The 20,120-nt window shown below is 51.6% G+C and overlaps 1 protein-coding gene across 1 annotated transcript; it reads left to right on the forward strand.

Moving 5' to 3' along the window:
• The first annotated feature begins 16,196 nt into the window (after positions 1 to 16,196).
• Positions 16,197 to 19,296, forward strand: SIX2 (SIX homeobox 2). The gene is made up of 2 exons (XM_006909627.1): positions 16,197 to 16,756; positions 18,966 to 19,296. The coding sequence occupies exons 1-2, from the start codon at positions 16,197 to 16,199 to the stop codon at positions 19,294 to 19,296; spliced, it is 891 nt and encodes a 296-aa protein (XP_006909689.1).
• Positions 19,297 to 20,120: the final 824 nt, after the last annotated feature.

Raw genomic sequence — 20,120 nt, forward strand, 5'->3', positions numbered from 1 at the left:
AACAGAGAGGACTGGAGGCGCTCCGCCACACAGGGTCACTCCAGTCCAGACCTCTTTTCAGGACACCTTGGTCTCTACACTCCCAGCAGAAGGTAACTATTAGGGAAAAGCAAGTGTGGTCAGCTAAGTTCCCATCCTTGCAGAGATCCCGCTTCTGAGCACTAGTCATGGCATGCTCCCCTCCTGGGAGTTCGTCCACTCACTCTCTCGCCTGACACCAGCAGCTGCTGACACCCAGCAGGATGGCAGGAGTGGTCGGGGTTTAAGGGCAAAGCTCCCAGAGCCCGCCCCTACCATACATCCTCACATGTCCCCCAAAGGCAGCTGTCGTATAAATTTCCTGGCTCCAAGGAGTCTATGGGGCAGGAAAGAGATGACAGGGAGAGCAGAGGGCCGTGGGGAGAAGAGCTCCCGACTATGAGCCATGAGTCCCGAGTGTTTTAATTCACCTATTCAGCAACTGTCTACTGCGAGCCAACCAAGTGCCAAGTGCTTTTTTAGGCATGGGGGTTACAGATGTGAGCAAAACAAGTAAGATCCTTGCCCTCGTGGAACTTACATTCTAGTAAGTAGAGAGAAGCAATAAAAGAAAGAAGTTAATAGAGCATAGAGTATGGAGAAAAATAAAACAAGGAAGGTTCTCAGGAGTAGGAGGTGTGCAATTTTAAATGGGTGATCAGGTACAGGCTCATTGAGAAAGTAACATTGGAGCAAAGACCCGGCACAGGTGAGCTTCAAGTCCTGACTCACCACTGGCTCTCTGGGGTAGCTGGGAAAGTTACTTCCTTTCTCTGGGTTTTCCTGGAAAACAATCCAATAACGGGGCTGACTTAACCTGCAAACATTTTTTTTTTCCCTCGGTAGCAGACCCCTTTAGTCAAAAGAAGAATTACCAGAGTCCTGTAGGTTAGGATTCCCAGATAAAATATGGGCTACTCAATTACATTTGAATTTCGAGTAAACAATGAATCATTTTTTAACATAGGTATATCCCAAATATTGCATGGGATATACTTATACTAAAAAGATTTGTTGTTTATTTCAAAATTAATTGGATTTAATTTGTCTTTTCGTTTCCTAAATCTGGCATCCCTACAGGTCACACAGGAATGGGAGCCAGGGGAGTATGCCTCAGAGCTCTGGAGCTCTACCACAGAGTGGCCTCTCTGAGCCTCAGTTTCTCTGAGAGCCAGGGCTGGGAAGTCTTGCAGAGAGATACTGATGGGCCCCCATAGGAAGAATGAGTGACCACTGCATTCCTGAGCTCAGCCTGAGGTAAATCTCAGATCTCAGAGTATTTCAGTCAAATACTCGATGAGAAAGCGTCCAGACCAATACCTGGCAGTGGTGAGTGCCCAGAGACTGTTTGTTTTGTTCGGGTCTAGTATTCTGGAAAACAGCCTTGCCCTCTTACCCGCTCGACTTTCTGGAATTCGACGTCTGGTCCATTTATCCCACATGGTCCCTCAGCCCCACAGGGCCAGGAAGACGTTGATACAGCATGTCACTGAGTCTCGAAAAAGGACCAAGGAAGGCTGGTTCATTCCTGAGTTGGGAGCTGAGCTATTTGGCTCAGAAGCTTGTTCACCTTCATTTGTCTTGGAAGGGTTGGCCTTGGGCTACCCGACCCAGTCAGAATTTGACAGGAAGAAAAGGTGACTTTTTTTAATGAAAAGCAAAATCAATCCTCGAGGATAGATAAAGAGCAGAAATGGGCATGGCATGATATCTGAAAGCTCTGGCTGGTACTGGAAATTCTCTATTAATGGCATAAGGTAAAAGTAAAGCCAACAGCTTCTCCCGTAGCTTTGCAACATGCTGGGAGCAGCTGGGACTTCTCAGCTGGCAAGGAGCACTTGTTTTCTCCCTGGGGTTAAATCGGTAGCCTAGAGTCTAGCCTAGAGTCTGCTCTCAATTATCTGCCTAAGGCTTATCCAAGGCAGATAACTTCAGGGTGAGGTGAGTGGGGATTGGGGACAGAGGGGAAGGGGTGAAGGGGGCCCTGACTAGCAGCAGACAGAGCAGGAGAAAACCATGAATGGTCTGTGTTCATTCATGTGATCTGTTGCTATATAACAAACCACCCCCAAAATGCAGTGGCTTCAAACAACAATTTATTTTCATTTATCATGGTTTCTGTGGGTTGAGAGTGCTCAGCTGGGCAGTGCTTCCTTTGAGTCTCTTGTGTGGTAGCATTCAGATGGCAGCAGGAGCTGCAGTCAACGGAAGCTTTGACCAGTCTGGGTGTCCACAAGCACATGTATGTGTCTGGTGCCCAGACCCAGATGGAAGGAACAGCTGGAGCATGGCATCCACACATTCTCACTATGCGGCTAGCTCAGGCTCCTTCACAACATGGTGGCCTCACAGTAGTGGACTTCTCACACTGTAGCAAATTTCTTCAGATCGTGTGTTTCCAAAGTCTAAGACAGAAGCTACAAAGTTTTCTATGACCTAGCCTCAGAAGTCACACAGTGTTACTTCCACTGCACTCAGTGGATTAAAAGGGCCAGCCAAGATTCAGTGCCAGAGAGACTACGCAAGAGTGTGAATTCTGGGAGGTGAGGTTCATGGGGAAGGGGCGGGGGGGTCATTTGCGGAAAGCTAGCAGCCACAGCATCCTTGCTGTGTGGCTAGGGCTGGTGTGGGACGGCACTGGTCGGGGTAGAGGGAGGAATTGCCCATCAGCCTAGATTCTAAGAGGAGAAGCTAAAGTGACAAGGACAGGCACTTTGCTTGCTGGTGTAAATGATGCCCTCTAGACCTCAGAGGGTAGGTAGACTGTGTGGTATGAAGAACCAAGAAACCTGGGTCCTTGTACTGGTTCTGGCTTTCTCTGGCTATACATCTCTGGGCAAGTCCCCAGACCTCTCTGGGCACTGGTTTCCTCATGTTAAAATGAGGCGATTGTATAAAATCAAAGTTTCCTCTCAGTTCTGAGTTAAGAAATATAACATGTTAAATGAGTTTATCACAGAACTCAAGTCTCTCTCAAGAGGCAAGGAGAAAAGAATCCCACAGCCATTGTCAGAACAGGCATGAAAACTGGGGGTACCAAGTTACCAGTCACCAACCTTCCCACCTTTCTGTAGCAATGAAAGCCATGTGGCTAATTGTTATGTCCTATTCAGGAGACCTTATAATTTCCTTCCTGACTGCACGTGTGTGTGCTTTTACATGTGTGTTTGTACATATATGCACATGTGTGTATACTTATGCATGTATGTGCTTGGGAAGGTGTAAATGTCAGGCAAGTGTCCCATACGACATGTTGTTGCTGCTCAAGAGAAGACTGCCAAGTGCATAGTTTATACTGGAAACAGCCTGGAATATCTCACTATTTATATAACTATGTGTTCTATGGCCTTTTAATTTAGCCTTCATTCCTAATGCATGACACGTCCTTTTGACACCTTGAAGAAATGTTTCTCAGATGGCAGGGTGGACACAGCAGCTCCAGGCTGCAAAACGAAAACACACAGCCCTGAAAATTAAAAGTGATTTAGGTCCTCTTAGGAAATGCCTTGCTTCAGGCTACTTGATGTGGTCATTTATTAAGTCACTTAATCAGGAAAGTAATGCAATCTCAGAGCAATTAAGTCTCTTTCTGGGAACTCCTGGATCCTCCCAGTTATGAGGTGGGTAATGCATTCATAACGGTACTATCACAAGAGAATGGCTTCCTAGAGCTGAGGAACAGTTAGCAGCTCACCTAGGAGAACTCCGTTGCTGAGAAACGTACCTTAAATCACTGACTCTGGGGAAACTTCCCTTTGACTCAAGCAGTCGTTAATATGGTTTCACTTGTCCTACAGTGGGACAAGTTAAAGTTATAGAATCAGAGGCCATCAGAGTCTGAAGAAGCTCAAAGCTGTTGTTCTAGTGCAAACTTATCATCTCTCTGCCAAGAAAACAGACAGAATATAGTGCCCAAGGCTACACACCTTGTCTTTGTAGATCTCAGACCCATACTCAGGTCTTTTTTGCAGTTCAAGGCACTTGGCTAAACTAAAGGGGAAAGGGACTGAGGCTCTGTTGGGATAGTGACGGGACATTTTGGATCCTCCAAAGAATCAGATGTGGCTCCAGTGATGAGCAGGAACAAATGGACTCAATATTCCAGGAGAAGCATCCTGTGCAAAGTGTGAATGGCTAGGTGAATCTCAGTGAGAGAATTTGTTCAAAAATATTTATTGAGGGAACTCTGTTCCAGGAACTATGCTAGAAACCAGGAATACAGCAGAAAACACAGTCTCTGACTTAGTGAAGTAGTTTCTATGGAAGGGGGTGGGGAGGAGGGCAGAGTGGATGGACGGATGGATGGATGGATGGATGGATGGATGGATGGATGGATGGATGGAAGGATGGATGGTAAGTGAATGGATGGATGGATGGTTGCTACATTTAGAAAAGTAGGAAAGCAATAACTCAGGAATAAGTTAGGACCTGGACTTAGAAACCTGGAGTCCTGCCCCTCCCTGCAAGCCTGTAACACAGCCAGAATCAACTTTTCTGCTCAAAACCACTTCAGTAGATATCCAGTCCTCCAAAATCTATACCCTACCTCCCATAGCCTATGCTGCCCCAATATTTGCCTTTTACTTCAATCCTGGTTAATTTTATCACAGTATCCCCGAACACCACTAATCAGAACCCCTCCTGCTCCTGTGCTCAGGCCAACCCTTCCCGCTCCCCCCCTGGCTTCCTGGAATGCCCTCCTCTGTGCCCTCTGTGTCTTCGCCTAGTCCCTCTCCCTCCATTCAGCACCCCCTGTTCACTCCTGGCCTCTCCAGCTGGCCTGCCTGTGGTGTTCTTCTGGGAGGTGTGCTGTGTCTGGTGAGCCAAACTGGTCTCCCCCACCCCCAACTAAATTGTCAGGTCATCAAGGACAGGAACTGTCTTCCCCTTCGGGGTCCTCACAGACTGGAGCATGTGGCTGGACACCGGAGATGATCCACAGAGACTTTAAGATTAGCACAGACTCTGGACAAAGTAAATGGAAAGGGACCCCAGGCAAAGTGCCTGGCTCACCCTAGGAAACTCTGAAACCTGGGCTTTCCTCCTAAAACCTGATTTGCACAGCCTCACCCCCTCCACTCCCTGCAGTGTTTCCTGGAGGCACCCCCTCAGAATCAGAACTGGGTTGAAGCCTAGCGTGCTGGGCAAGGATTGGGGAGGGGCCTCTTGGACAGTTTTACAACAAAAACTACTCTTCTGAGCTGGCCAGTGATTCAGCATCTTGGATCCCAAATTAAAAAGCTGTTTGTATCTTGGCATGCAAGAAGCACAGAGGGTCCAGCTGACTTTGTGAAGCCACCAAGCCAGGCTCAGCGCCTAATCGTGTCAAATCCCAGCACCTAAAGCCTAAACTACTCTGCCAGCCTCCTAACAAGTCAGAAATGGGGAAAGAGCACCTCCTGTTGACTAGCTTAGCCGCCCCACTTTATAGATGGGAAAATTGAGGCCTAAATAGATCAAAACCTCTTAGACTTCCCCAGGTTGCTACTCTTTCTCCCTGATGTCTGGCCAGTGCCTCCCTGAGCAAGTGACAGATGAAGAATCAATCCTTCTTCAAAACAGCTGTACGCTTGTACTGAAGGAAGAACCTCTAAATACACACCGATTTCACAAGGGTCCTTAACTAATTTTTGTGCCTTTGGCATCTGTGAATTCCTCCTCAGAATAATAATTTCTAATGCATAAAATAAAATATTCATGGTTGCAAAAAAGCACAATTATGTTGAAATAAGTTATAAATAATTTTTTAAAGTGATATAGTAACATTTGTGCTTCTTTATTAACATCTTAAATTGCAAGATCTAGCAGTGGGTCTAATAAGTACCATAATTTCAAGGTAGTGATGAACATAAGTATTTCAGGATATCTGCATCAACTCTCATGTGATGTGACTATATCTGGATTCTGCCGGTGAGGAAGGCATAGGTATTGCCCAGTACTGCTATGATTGATGCCTATATTCTTGAAGGAGCTGCTAAATTTCAGTTAGAGGTTGGTGAAAATCCAGATGCAATTTTTTTCCCACCCAAGTTCACAGACATTTTGAGTGTTGTCCACTGGAATGCTAAGTATTTTCACAAAGCGACTAACTACTTAATGATGGGATCTTAGGCAAAAGCCTGACATCCTCCTACCCCAAGCTTAGTGCCAAGCACACTTCCGGACACTCGAGAAAATGTGTGCTGAACTGAACCAAATTCTTCTCTGCCCTCCCCTAAGAGAGTACACTATGCCTGCTCCTATGACCAACCAGCTCAGACCAGCTCACTCACGAAAGCTCGTGGAGCTTCACAGAGGGGCTTTATTTTCATTTGAATGTATTTGGAAGCAGAGGGAGGTGTTAGATAACAGGTCCTGTGACTGCTGAAGGGCAGACCTGTGCAGTGGCAGGAAACATTCAAGAACAGTTCATCCTTATGAAAATATCCTCCCTCTGACACCAGCTAGCTCGGGAGACGTGGGAGGGGGCAGTCGGAAATGAATCTCCACTACAGAAGGACCCAATTCTTTCAATGAGGCGGTTTCCCTCCTGCTTGGGCCATTGCTGAAATAAAATATCAGTAAGGTGGTGTTGCACAGGCTTGTCCTTGCATCCCAGATCAAGTGGCCCCAGGAACTGCCTGGAGGAGGAGCAGGGTCCTGGCCTTGCAGCAGCTCTCAATCGTGCGGGCGTCCATCCGCCTGCCTGGCATTTGAGCAAGTCTTCGGGTCCCCATTCTTTCTTTTACCCTGTTGGTGCATTCGACGTTAACTGGCTAGCTACATTGCTCAAAGTAGCAATATAAGATAGTAGTTGTATGCCCAGATTCTGCAAGTAGATTTTGGTTTGACTCCCTACTCTCCCACTTCACTAATTTAACCTCAGTGGACCACAGTACACACTTTACCTTCTGTAAAATGAACCTAATAACAATATCCACCTAATAGACTTGTCAGGGGAGTCAATGAAATCCTGTTTCTAAAGCCCCTTGCTCAGTGTCTGCACATTGTAAGCATTCAATAGAGAAAAAATAGCTTTTATTGATAAATTAACAAAAGCTTTTTTTTTTGAGCTTCTGCTGGGACAAGACACCAGGCTGGGAGCTAGGCCATTTCCATGTTCGAGGATGGCCGAGGGCTGCAAGGGAGAAATTATTCAATCCAGTTAATTTTGAACAATTATAGGAACAGAAAAATATTTAGTGTCTGAGAAAACTGACCGTGTTGACTACTGGGTCACAATGGTACCTGCCCTTGATGAGAAAGGAGACTCCTGGAATGGGGAAGGTGAATGGAATGCAAAGTTTCTTCCATCCGTTCTTGTGCTTGTAAGGCTAGTGGCTGTGAAGGGAGACGAAAGCCCTATCCTTGACCCTAAAGGAGAGCTAGAGAGTCCCAGGAAGCAGGAGGCCTCCGGTGTTTGGCTGTACCCCAGCAATCCTTCCAGCCTGCACCCATGCACACCACAGATCCAGGAATGAGCTCAGGGCTGGAGGATGGGGGTAGGGGGGAGGCGGCAGGATCTGTGAGTCTCAGCAATTGAATGCCACCTTTTATGTGCATATGCATATCAGCATTTTCTGGGAGAGAAGACTTCCCCACATTTCCAGTGGAGCCTCTGACTCCCAAAGTTAGAACCACTGCTCTTCAGATTGGCTTCATCCCATCTAGTATGGTACTCAGACTACACGGTGAGCACGAGCCCTTTCTCTGCAACAAGACTGCATTTGCCATCTAGGGCTGTCACCTGACAGGACCAGTATAAATGTGCACTGGTGGATTCTGTATTTTCCTATGTTTTTGGACTTTCCCTGGAAATCTCACTCTCTCACTTTGGAGAGCTGGAAGGAAATAGGCAATGAACACAAATGCTAAGTGGATTTCTCAGGTGTAGCTAACATAGGTCAAGAGGGCAGGACTCAGCCCAGCACTCATCTAGACTTCAGTGTGTCCCACTCAGGCCTCTCCCTTTACCCTAAATCTCCCTGTTCAAAGCCCAGATAAAGACCACCTTTTCCAAGAGGGCTTCCTTACCCGCCCAGGTGCATATTTCCTTCCTCTCAACCTCTGTGCCCCAGTCATGGTGATAAGCAGTGATATCTCGTCTTGTTTTCTTCTGCTTCACACAGGTTGGTTGTGTTGCTCAGGTAGTCTATACACTTCTAGAGGGTATAATGGTGTCTTCTTCTCTTCTCCCCTTCACAGCACCTAGCACAGAGCTGGACACAGAGGAGAAGCACTTTAAATACTATTTAGACTGATTCTTTAGGAAAATAAGTATACTCATTTCATCGACCAGAATGGAATGAGATTGAATTGAACTGAATTGCTGGTGGACATTATCGGTATTGACGTGAATGACAGCTGACCTTCTAGAAACTTCTCAGATTAAATGTGACCTAAAAAAAAAAACTAGTAGAAACTATAGATTCCTTAAGAATGGTCCCATCCCCAGCCACGTGCCAAGTAGCCACAAAGTTTATAACACATTGAACATACAAATTTTTCCAATTAAGAATGCTTGCTGTTCAGAAGGGGAAAATCTCAGTAACTGAATGTATTTACATTTTCTTGTTTCAACTTCTACTCCTCTTTCCCCTCCTTCTCCAAAAAAACCCCAAATTGTGACTATACTCTCATAGAAGACTGGTTTGGGAGTGACCCATAGGTATATGGTACATTGAGAGTAAAATGGTCCCCATGACTTCAAGAATTATTTCTTCATGTGAGTGTGAATGAATGGATGTATCCACAATTTCCTATGAATATATGTGTTTGTGTGTATCCACATGTGTACGTGTGGGGACAGTATTTGCTTACATATACACATTACTTATATGTGTGCGCATGTACATTTCTATTTGATTCTGTGTGTGTGTGTTCCTCCATGTACCTTTTGAACAGGACCCTAAATTAAATTTCTACTGAGGCTACAAAATATATCATTTAAAACAATAAGATAAGGCAAAACATTATGGCAGCTGAAGTTCTCCTGTTCATCTCCAAATAGAGAGATAAACATTAGTTTTTTTGCATACATTAGCTCATTTCCTCTTCCCCAAACCCTGGGAACGAGGTGTTTGTTACATGAGGTTTGTATTCTCCTTAGACTGGAAAACTGACTCCATAAGATTAAGCGCCTCGCCCTTGGTCACACTGTTACTAAGTGGCAGAGGCAGGATTTAACCCAGATAGCCTGACTCCAATGCCCACACTTTCTCCAAGGCTGCTTTGGATGGTAAACTGTGGAAACCAAGGTAGTCTCCTATGTACGAGTTCCTATCTTTCCAACTGCTCCGGAACCTCCAGTCCATATCTGAGCATTTCCCACAGTGCCCAGCCAGGTCTGAACATACAATAGACGCTTAATTATATTTGTCACCTCAAAACTAAATCTGACTTTTGACACTTAAGTCAGGTGCTTTCTGAAATAACACTAATTGTATGCAATTATGTAAACACACTACCCCATCAGAACATCCTGATAGCCTCAATTATTGGGCACCTAATGTGAACCAGATAGTTTATTATTTCATAAACTATCTCTAATCCTCAATACAACTGTATTAAATTCAACAAGAAATCGTTGAATACTTATCTCACACCAAGCACAGGATTATTATCCTCAGTGTACAAATGAGCAAAATAAGGCTCCAAGATTGAGTGAGTTACTAAAGTGGTGGGTCTGGACCAAGGACCCAGGCCCGTATGATGCCAAAGCCTATGTCCTCTGCTCTACCCACCCTACCTATTACCAGAGGATATCTATTTGAGGCTGACATTGACCTGGTCCCTCTACAGCAGCCTCATGCCCAGGTTTCCCTGAGCTATGTGCCCTCCCCAGCATCACTGTATCTTGTTTCTACCTGATTAAAACGTTCTCACAGCACTGCGCATAAATTAATTATCACACATTCTTCTATAAAAAAACAGCCCCTGGATTTTAGCCTTAATTCACAGAGACAACAAAATTAAGTATTGGATTTCCAAGTTAAGAACAGTCCTGGCTTTTTCCAGGTTCCCTTTAAAAAAAGCAGAACTTGGTGGGAACCCCTGTGTGGCTGCCTTCAATGGCTGGGTGGGAGTGCCCTTTTGCCCTAGCACTACCCAAATCCAGAGAGCTAAGAACAGTCACCAGCCAGGGGGAAGGGGTATCACTGATGAGTAGGACTGATGCATTGTAATTAATGGTAATAAAAATAGATACTGCAGGAGAGAGAAGTGCCAAGCCAGGAATCTCTACTCCCAGATAGAATTTCTCACAGGTAATGGAAAGAAGAAAAAAAAAAGACACTTGTTACAGGAAACTTGATCTACACGTTGCCTGCAGAGGGTTTTTGTAAAGTAACTAAGGAAATGCAACGAAAAACAGCAGCCCAGAAAAATTAGAATAACTTTACTTAGAAAACTTTCTTTCCTTCAAACTAAGGAAACCTGGTAATGCTGTAGGCACTGGAATTTCTAAGAGCAGTGCATTCAGTCTGTAGCTTCTAGGTAGCCCTATGGAGACTCCAGCACCCAGTACTTCTGGTTGGAGGAAGCCATCATAACTCACTGAGACTTTCCCTGGAAAGAAGAGGAGGGCAAGAAGAGGGTTAGGAGGGAAGACGAGGAGGCATGTGGAAGAAGAGAGCCATTCTCCTATAGGCCTGGTCCTTCCCAGTTGTTGCTGTCAGTCAAATCCCAATGGTCACTCAGGCGTCCGTTCAAACATTTCCTGGGCATCCAATGTATGCAAAGCAGATCCAGACTCTCCAGAGGGAACATGTAAGAGTGAAAAGCCAGTGCCCTCTAAGGATGGTGTGATCAGACCCTGGAAACCTGATGTGCCTCCGGTCTTGTGTCTGTCTTCGAGGGAACGCACTTCGCGGACGCGCCCCAGTTCTGGTGCCCCCTGGGCCAGAGCATACGGTGGGTTACTGCGGGGAGTGGTGGGAGTATAAGGGAGGAATCAGAGGACTGACAGGTCACCCTCTTCCTACTCCGCTGGAAGCCGGGAGAAAACTGAACAAACCCACCCACCGGGACTCTGGGACCTGCCGCGTGGGGGCGCTCGTGGGCAGACCCGGCCAGAAGCAGGTCAAGGACGCACAAGCCCTCTACCGCCCCGCGGAACAAAACCCAGAGGCGGACTTTATGGAAGTGACAGTAGGGTTGGATGGGTGTGCTCCCATGATCCCACACTGACAGAACTGGGCTTCTCGAACCCAAAGCCGAGAACCTGGCCCCTCACCCGGACACCTGGCCCGCCCCGCCTGCGCCCTCCATTCCACCCCGGCGTCCCCTGCCCGTGGGGGAGGGAGCGCAGCCCGGGGAGGAAGGGACTCGAGGACTGAGCCCTGACCGCGGCGGGGACGGAAGGCTGCGAGCCGGGCGGGGCGTCGCAGAAAGGCGCGCAGCGCTCTGGGCCTGGGTACCCGCCTCAAGTCCCACTCGCTCCTTGCACCGCCTCGGGCCGATGCGCCAGATTCCGAAGGGGCCCAGGGCCCCAGTTCTCGCTCTTTTCGTTTGAACAAGGTCCTCCGTAAGCTCGCGGCCTCCAAACCGTTTTCCCGTGAGGGTCCTCCAGGCCGCCGCGTGGATCGGAAGCAAAAGGCCCGAAGGGCGGAGGGGCAGCGGTGGCCCCCGGGGGAACCTGCTGCTCCGGCCCTTGAGAGCCTGTGACCATGCCTGCCATGTGCGGCGCCGGCGACGCCCCGTTTCGCACCGTTTCAGGAGGGCCACCACCGGACCCCAGTGTCCCGCAACCTTGTCTCGGCTCGGGGCGTCGCCGGACCACTGTCTGAAACAGAGAATTCGTGTGAGCGGAATTCCCGCTCTTTAACCTTCCTAAAACTCAGAAAACCGCGGGGGAACTGGGACTCGCAAATACTCGGTCGCGTCGGTCCGGCAGCAACGGAACCCGCGGGTGCGAGGAAACAGGCGGGGCGCGGTGGGGCAGTCGGGAGGCGCCAGCAGCCTCGGCGCGCACCTGCCCTGCACTACTTGCCCGCGTTCAACGAAAAGCGCCGCCAAGGCCCAAGCTCTGAGACCGAGGCCGGTCCGCCCCCGACTCCCGGAGGGACGACGCCCCACCTCCCTATCTGCGGGACGCCAGAGCTCTGAGCCCTGAGTGCGGCGATGCGGGGAAGGCCTGAGACCGGCAGTGCCAGGGCCGGAATCCGCCTAAGGGATTTCTGCAAACTTTTTAGGTTGGGAAAAAAAAAATTTTTTTTTTTTTAAAGACTTCTGGTCTTCTGTTTTGGCACTGAGCCCCCTCCCCCTTCTCTTCTGGCGTTGGAAATAGCGGGCAAGGAACTCTTTCTCCTTAGATCACCCCCTTCTTTCCGAAATGGCCACAACACAAAGTCAGGGAAGTCCTTGGGAGGCTGCTGCTTTCTCCCTTTCTCCAAAAGTCCCTCGAGTGGGCTATGTGCTGGTCCCGGTCAGGGCGATGGGTGCCACCTGTGGGGACCCTCCAGCCTGGCTCCAGTTCCAGCTCCAGACACAAAAGCCCCAGACTGTCCCTGACCAAGAGTCAGAGGCAAGGGCCGTCTGTCAGCTCTGAGAGCTCATTGGAGCACACCCATCCGTCTCTACTGCTACCTTCCAGAAAGTCTGATCCCAGGGGTCCTCCAACACACCTTGGAGGTGAAAGGAGACATTTCAATGAAGCCGAGATTTCCACAGGTCTACAAAAAGTTTTCTTCCCAGCCACGGAGCTTCTCCTATTTGTGCTTGATGAAACAGTACATGCAGGCCTCTCGAGTATGCCTTAGGGGAAGAAAGAGTAGGGATTCCATCGAATTGGGGTGGAGTAAATCCAAGGCGCCTGGCTCCTGCAGGCCTCTCAAGCAGGAGGTAGAACCAGGGGCTGAGATTGCCTTAGGTTCAGGCTGGCATCTATCAAATCCTCACCCAGTCATTTCCCAAGTCCTCTGTCCTGTGGCAGACTATCAGGGAGGGGGTTAGACAGGGAGGGGGCTTCAATTTCAAAAGACCCTAGCTGAGCTTGTAACCTTTATGGGTTAGCAGGCACTCAGCTGCCACTGCTGGCAAGAGGTTCTAGCCCAGACCTGCTAGAACTGGTTGGTTTCCTACAAATATGGGGGGAGGGGAGAACTAGTGACATTTGGACACACACCCATACATTGGGAAATGGGTTACAGGTTTTCTGTGCTTGCTCTGTAATGACTTTTGATATAGCACCTATATTATCCAAGATAGCAGGTCCCAGGTCTGTTCACCTGGCAGGGTTGGCTCTTGGGCTTAGTGTACAGGGGTTGCAAAAAGAGCAGTGCTAGAAGGAACAGTGAGTCTGAAGCTCCAGAAAAGTTACAGAAAATCTGCCTTCGCTGAACATAGTCAGGATCTAGCCCTGGTGGAAGTTTACTCTTGAAACTGCAAGGGTCTAGGGAAGCATATTCACAGTGGAAGCGGTGGCTGAGGTTGCAAAGATTACTCACTTTTTCAAAGTTAGTATTCTTAGATTCACCCCAGCCCAGAACCAGGGGGGGCCTGAAAGATCATGCAGGCCTTGTCTAATTGTGGGAGAGAATGAGGTGGAGCAGACTACAAACTGGCCTAGTGTCTAATACCAGGAAGTAACTGCCCAGTCCCACTCACCTGCACCAGACCAAGTTGCTCCCACACAGCCTCAGCCTGATTTTGCCAGGATGTAAAATGGCCATGGCTGGGGCTGGGACCAACCTCCCAGTTATTAAACCTACAGCTAGCTAAAGTAGAGGTCTTGAGAAGAGTACTTTGCGCCTTCTTGGGGGGTTAATAAGGTGGGCTCTGAACCTCAGTGTAGCCAGGGCAAGTAAATTCTTTTGCATGTCTCTCAGAGTCCTTGAAGCCCAACTCTGGGGTGAACCCTGTTCAAGAGCACACAACACTCTGGATAGAGTGGTCTGGATGCAGCAGGGCTCCTACCAGACCACAGACACAGACTCTGAAGATGCCACCGGGATTTCTGCAAGGAACTGTCCCTGCAATAGGCTTGGAACATACTTTGACAGCCCTGTGGTCTCAACACACCAGGGCAGGCCCCCAGAAGCAAAAGTCTTAGGCAGAGTCCCAAGGATCTCTCATGTATGCAACCTCTCCCCCTAGAACACTTCAAGAATTTTGGAGCAAGAGGGAAACTCTTGCGCATGCACACGCGCGCAACACACACACACACACATTTAGAGGAATAGGAGCTTGCTCATAAACACTAAGCAAAGACAAAACTTGAACTCAGGGCTCTGGATTCCTATTTCAGTGCTCCTAGCACAAACCTCCGCGAAAGCTTAAAGAAGTAAGAATGAAGAAATGTCGCCTAGACACAGGTTTCACAGTCTTAAGCTAAGGGCAGAGCCTGGTTTTGTGTTGGCTTCGGTCCTGGCAAGGGGAGCATGAATCGGCTCAGGCCTGCAACAGCTCAGAGCCAACAGGGGAAACGAAGTGGAAAGGATCCGTCCGGGAAGGAGTTCAGAACCGTAGACACACTAGCAACACTCCCCTCGTTTCCATCCGCAGCTCTCTCCCACCTCCTCTGCCTGCCCAAACTCTCCCAGAAATCCAGCAACACGTGTTTCCACACTGCCCTAACAAAGAAGCAAAAAAAACAGGACCCCCTTTTTAAGCCCCTCATTCCATGTTGGAAGTGGCCGGAGCGAGCCCGAGCTGAGAGGCCGAAGCGGGGGTTCTTGCCTCCACTCCGTCCTCCCCGACCACCCACGGGAGATGCGCTACGACCGTCCTAGTCTCCTGGCCCTCGCCTGCCCGTGGGCAGACTGCGGGAAGAGTCGACCAGAGTCAACTTCCGTAGAGGCCACATGGAAATGCTGGGAGCTTCTCCGGCCGCGGGATCGGTGGGACCCGTGGGGTTAAGTCTGAGTCTCCGCCCGGCGAGGACTGAGAGCGACGAGTTGGGGCGGTACCGGCCGCGAGGCAGCCGGCTGGGTTAGGAGAGGGAGGCAAGGCGGGATCCTCCTAGAAGTAGATTCTCAGGCGTCCGCCTGCCGCCACTGCCAAATCTTCCCCCACTGCTCTCCCCTACTCACTCCCCCTTTCCCTCGAGGACCGCTCGGGTTCGGAGTTCCTAGGATGGGGGTGGGGCGCGGTCATCTAGAAAAGCCAAATCTTTGAGGGGCGTCCGAGCACGTCCAAACTCTCCCATCGGACTGGCCAGTTCCTGGGCAGAATCCACGCCGCAAACCGTGGCCCCAGGAGGGTCGTGGTGACCCAGAGTGGGGCGGAGGAGCCCGGTGGGGCCTTTCGAAAAGCTGCCCCAAGTTTCTTCCCCCTCGAGGCTCCCTCCACCCACTCTTCCCTTCTTCCCGACACCCCCTTAAACCGTCCTCCGCCTTTCCTTCTCCCCTCTTCCCTCCCCACTTCGGTCCTCCCCTTTTCTTCCACCCGCATCTCCACTCCGCCCCCCTCCCGTGTCCGTCTCCTCCCTTGCTCTTTGGGCGTCCGCCCCGTCAATCAGCGCCGCCGCGGGCCCCTGCCCGGCCCTCTCCGCCTCCTAGGCTCTAGGAGCGCCTCCGGCTCCTGTCTCCGGCCGCCCTCCGCTTTGCGCAGAGCCGGGCGATCTGTCAGCGGAGCCGGCCGGGGGGAGCCGCCCGGCCAGCCGGGGCTCGGGTTACTAGTGACTGACAGCGTCTCCATGGCGAATAATTTGACTCCGACTATTGTCTGGCGCGGGCAGGCCCCGGGTCAGATAACTAGACCAATCAGGGCGCGGGCCGCCGCGCCTCATGCCCGCTTAGAATAATATTATTAAAAAAAGCAGCGAGCGAGCTAGACGGGAGGGAGAACGAGCGAGAAGAGAGCGAGGGAGCGGCGGGAGTGACTGACAGCGTCTCCATGGCGAATAATTTGACTCCGACTATTGTCTGGCGCGGGCAGGCCCCGGGTCAGATAACTAGACCAATCAGGGCGCGGGCCGCCGCGCCTCATGCCCGCTTAGAATAATATTATTAAAAAAAGCAGCGAGCGAGCTAGACGGGAGGGAGAACGAGCGAGAAGAGAGCGAGGGAGCGGCGGGGGGAGCCGCAGCCGGCGCGGGCACTTACTGCAGTGACTCGAGTTCGCCGGGAGCAAGCGCCGGGCCAGGAGGCCCGCCCCGCCCGCTTCTCGGCCCGGACCGCCCGGCGGGGAGGCGCCCATGCCGGACAGCGCAGTACGGTGAGGACGTGCGCGGGCGAGCGGGCGGGGGCGCAGCCGGCACCATGTCCATGCTGCCCACCTTCGGCTTCACGCAGGAGCAAGTGGCTTGCGTGTGCGAGGTGCTGCAACAGGGCGGCAACATCGAGCGGCTGGGCCGCTTCTTGTGGTCTCTGCCCGCCTGCGAGCACCTCCACAAGAATGAAAGTGTGCTCAAGGCCAAGGCCGTGGTGGCTTTCCACCGCGGCAACTTCCGCGAGCTCTACAAGATCCTGGAGAGCCACCAGTTCTCGCCGCACAACCACGCCAAGCTGCAGCAACTGTGGCTCAAGGCGCACTACATCGAGGCGGAGAAGCTGCGCGGCCGGCCCCTGGGCGCCGTGGGCAAGTACCGCGTGCGCCGCAAGTTTCCTCTGCCGCGCTCCATCTGGGACGGCGAGGAGACTAGCTACTGCTTCAAGGAAAAGAGTCGCAGCGTGCTGCGCGAGTGGTATGCGCACAATCCCTACCCCTCACCCCGTGAGAAGCGAGAGCTGGCGGAGGCCACGGGCCTCACCACCACCCAGGTCAGCAACTGGTTCAAGAACCGGCGGCAGCGCGACCGGGCAGCAGAAGCCAAGGAAAGGTACGAGTAAGTAGAGCTCCGGCGCCAGCTGCCCCTGGGCTCGAGGGAGGGGGTTGCAGGGCGTCGGCTTTACCCCCAGTAGAGGCCTAAACTGGGCCCCTAGTCCCGGCCATCGCCAAAGTGCGCCCTGATCTGACCCAGCGCTCGGGTCTTGCTGAAAACCAGGAAGGCAGGGATTTGTCTAAAGCGGGCAAAGCAAATCGAGAAGTTGTCAATTAACTCCTTGGTCGCTTGTGGACAAAAGTGGAGAAGCGGTGAGCTTCGGGGCAGAGACAAAACAGTGAGCCTGGATCCCCTGCAAGGGGAGCACAACAGGCAGGACCTAATAGTCCTCCGAAGGACTGAGGAATTTGGGCCAGGGCTATTGAGGTTGAGGATTTCAGGCTGCCTGTGCGAATGCACCAACACTTCCCGCACTTTACGTCGGCCTTACTCAGCTCTCCACCAAAGTGACATTAGAGGTCAGGACTGGGATTGGAACTTCCCTGGTATAACCTGGTTATGGAGAGACCAGGGCAAGAATATTCCTTGTATGGATATAGAATTGATAGCGAGTCTTTTATCCCGCATAGAAAGAACCAGGAGGCAAAATGTTTGAGGAGGAAATGTCAGCTCTGGGAGAGGAGAGAAACACATGCCCCTATTTCTGCCTTGTTAGACCCAGCAGCCCTTCCCTGGCCTGCCAGGTCCTTGCTCCCCTCTCCTCAGACTCTACTCTCTTTGGTGAGTAGATGGATAGGTCTGGGAAGAGCTGAGAACAGCAGAGAGATTGGGAGTTGCTTGTCTTCAGGGAAACCAAAACTTTCTGAACTAATATAATTGTTGACCATTAGGCCCTTGTGGCTTCCAGCCCTGTTGCCCCTCAGAATCCCAAATATGGAGGGGGAAATAGGAAGGAAACTGATCGTGGAAACAGAGTCCAGCTAGAGTGCAACAACAAAACAAGATATTTGGAGTGGATGGTGTGAGGTTTGTGTAGCCCAGAGTTTGCACGATCAGGGTCCGGTGGGAGTATCTGACAGTGGAACCAGATCTCTGGAAAGGGGTGGACCAGGTGGACCCTGGTCTCTGAGACTACGATATTGGGGTACCCACAGCTGTAAGATCTCGGGTGCCAGTCCAGTGGCAAGTTCTCTTCCAAAAAAACAGTGGGGGAAAAGGCCTTAAGACGCCAGTGAAGAGAGAGCCTACCCAAGATTTCAAATCTCCAATCTGGGCAAGGCTGTCAGTCAAAGGTAGAGTAGGAAGGGGTTTTCCCTGCTGGGGTCCCCCTCCTCCCAGACTGGCATGCATCCAGACTCCTGAAGAACTAGGTTCTCAGGCCAGGCCCCAGGTGAGGGCTGCAGAGTCCCTCAGTTTCTGATACGACAGGAAAGTTTAGGCCAGGATTAGCAGTTCCCTCCGTTGTCCCTTTCCCATTCTCCTACGACCTGCCCTCCTAGCCCCCAGCTTCCAGTCCCCCAGCTTCCAGTCCCCCAGCTTCCAGTCCCCCAGCAGAAGTTTCCACTGTGCCACCAGGAAAAAGGAGTCCTACATCCTTAGGGCCTTGTCCTAGGCCCAGCGAGGGGAGCCCTCACTAGGCCTCCCAGTTTGGAGCTAGAGGGAAAGGACCCTTAGCTCCAGGAACCTGTCCCCTAGTCAGGGAATTCCCTCAAGCGGAGAAAAGCGAAAGGAGATGAAGGCCTCTGCGATCCCCCACTTCAAGTGGGGCCTTCTGCCTAGTATCCAGCGTCCCTCACTCTCCTGCCCCCACTTCTACCCAGCAACCCCTGGCTTGAAGAGTGTGACCTGAAAAGCCAGGCATCTTCTCTTCCTCCCTGTCCCCACTACCCATCCAACTCCAAGGAGCCCTGCTCCGCTGCCCTTTTGCTCTGGGAAAGAAACGTTAGCAACTCAGTGAGGGGAGAGGGGGACAACATACAGAGAGCAAGAAAGGTTTTCATGCGATTGAGAGCAGGAGAGGTGGGGAGATGCAGATGATACAGGGAGAAGAATAAGAGCGAGAAATCGGTGTTGAGAGATGGACATAACTGGCAGAAAGAACGAGAGCCCCAGTCCAGGCCGAAGAAATGGTAGAACCGAACCCCGGCAGTCAGCGCGCGGTGGCTCAGGCTGCGAGGCCGGCGGCGGGCTCCGGCTCCAGGTGTCGCGGGGCTGAGCGGCCTCCGCTCCCCACGCTGACCCGGCTGCTTTGCTCCTGCACTTGCAGGGAGAACAGCGAGAACTCCAACTCGAACAGCCACAACCCGCTGGCGGCATCTCTGAATGGCAGCGGCAAGTCGGTGTTAGGCAGCTCCGAGGACGAGAAGACGCCGTCGGGGACGCCAGACCACTCTTCGTCCAGCCCCGCGCTGCTGCTTAGCCCGCCGCCGCCACCTGGGCTGCCGTCCCTGCACAGCCTGGGCCACCCGCCGGGCCCCAGCGCCGTGCCGGTGCCCGTGCCGGGCGCAGGAAGCGCGGACCCGCTGCAGCACCACCACGGCCTGCAGGACTCTATCCTCAACCCCATGTCGGCCAACCTCGTGGACCTGGGCTCCTAGAGCCCCACCTGCCTGGAAGTGCTGGCTGTCCGGGCTTGGCGCTGGGGACCTTAGAGACCGTGTCGGGAGGGCGCCAGGCGCCGGTGGCTCCACCAGGTTCTGAAAGACCCACAAGCTGAGCGGGCAGAACCGCCGGCCCTGGCAGGGCAGATGGCTGTCTGGTTTGGTCTTTGTTCGGGATTTATTTTCGACAAGTTGTTTTTGAGATCCTTTGGAGGTCTGGGACCGGGTCTTGAACCAGGGAAGGGAATAAATTATACACCGTTCGCATACGCTCTCTCCCTATCTTCTCTTGCCTTCTTTTCTCTTTCTTCCTCTTCCTTTCTTTTCCTTCTCCTTTTTCTCTCCTCTTCTTGCTTTCCCCCTTCACTGTCTCTGTTACCCTTTATATTTCTGGCTCGTCATCTCTCACTAGGTTTCTGTTTCTCTGTTGCTGTTTGTTTTTCTGTCTCTCCTCTCTGCCAGCCTCCTGCACTCCTAGCCCCTGGGTCTGTACCCCTCAGTCTTTTCCTCCTGCCTGGCCTTCTATTTGCCCCGCTCCCATCCCTCACTTTCCTGGGGTGGGGAGTGGGAGGGGAAAAGCAAAAGAAAGACAAGGCATTTGCACCCAGGCCTTCTCCAGAGGCCCTCCCCGGGGAGCATAGGGGCTGTTGGTGTCAGCTTTGCTCCGAGTAACTTAAGAGGAAGGGTGGCCATAAGAAGCCCCCTTGCCTCTGGCCCTGTCTTTTTCTGTGAGGCCCTGCCTGGGCTCTGCCCCTCCCGGGACTGTGGCCACAGTGCTCCCGGCAGAGCCTGCCTCCGGAGCCTCGGACTTGCCGGCTCGC

The sequence above is a fragment of the Pteropus alecto genome, unplaced genomic scaffold, assembly GCF_000325575.1.
Source record: "Pteropus alecto unplaced genomic scaffold, ASM32557v1 scaffold131, whole genome shotgun sequence".
NCBI lineage: Eukaryota > Metazoa > Chordata > Mammalia > Chiroptera > Pteropodidae > Pteropus > Pteropus alecto.

Coding starts and splice junctions, on each gene's coding strand:
- SIX2 (XM_006909627.1), top strand. CDS start 16,197: ATGTCCATGCTGCCCACCTTCGGCTTCACGCAGGAGCAAGTGGCTTGC. Junction 16,757..18,965: donor GCAGCAGAAGCCAAGGAAAG/GTACGAGTAAGT, acceptor CTGCACTTGCAG/GGAGAACAGCGAGAACTCCA.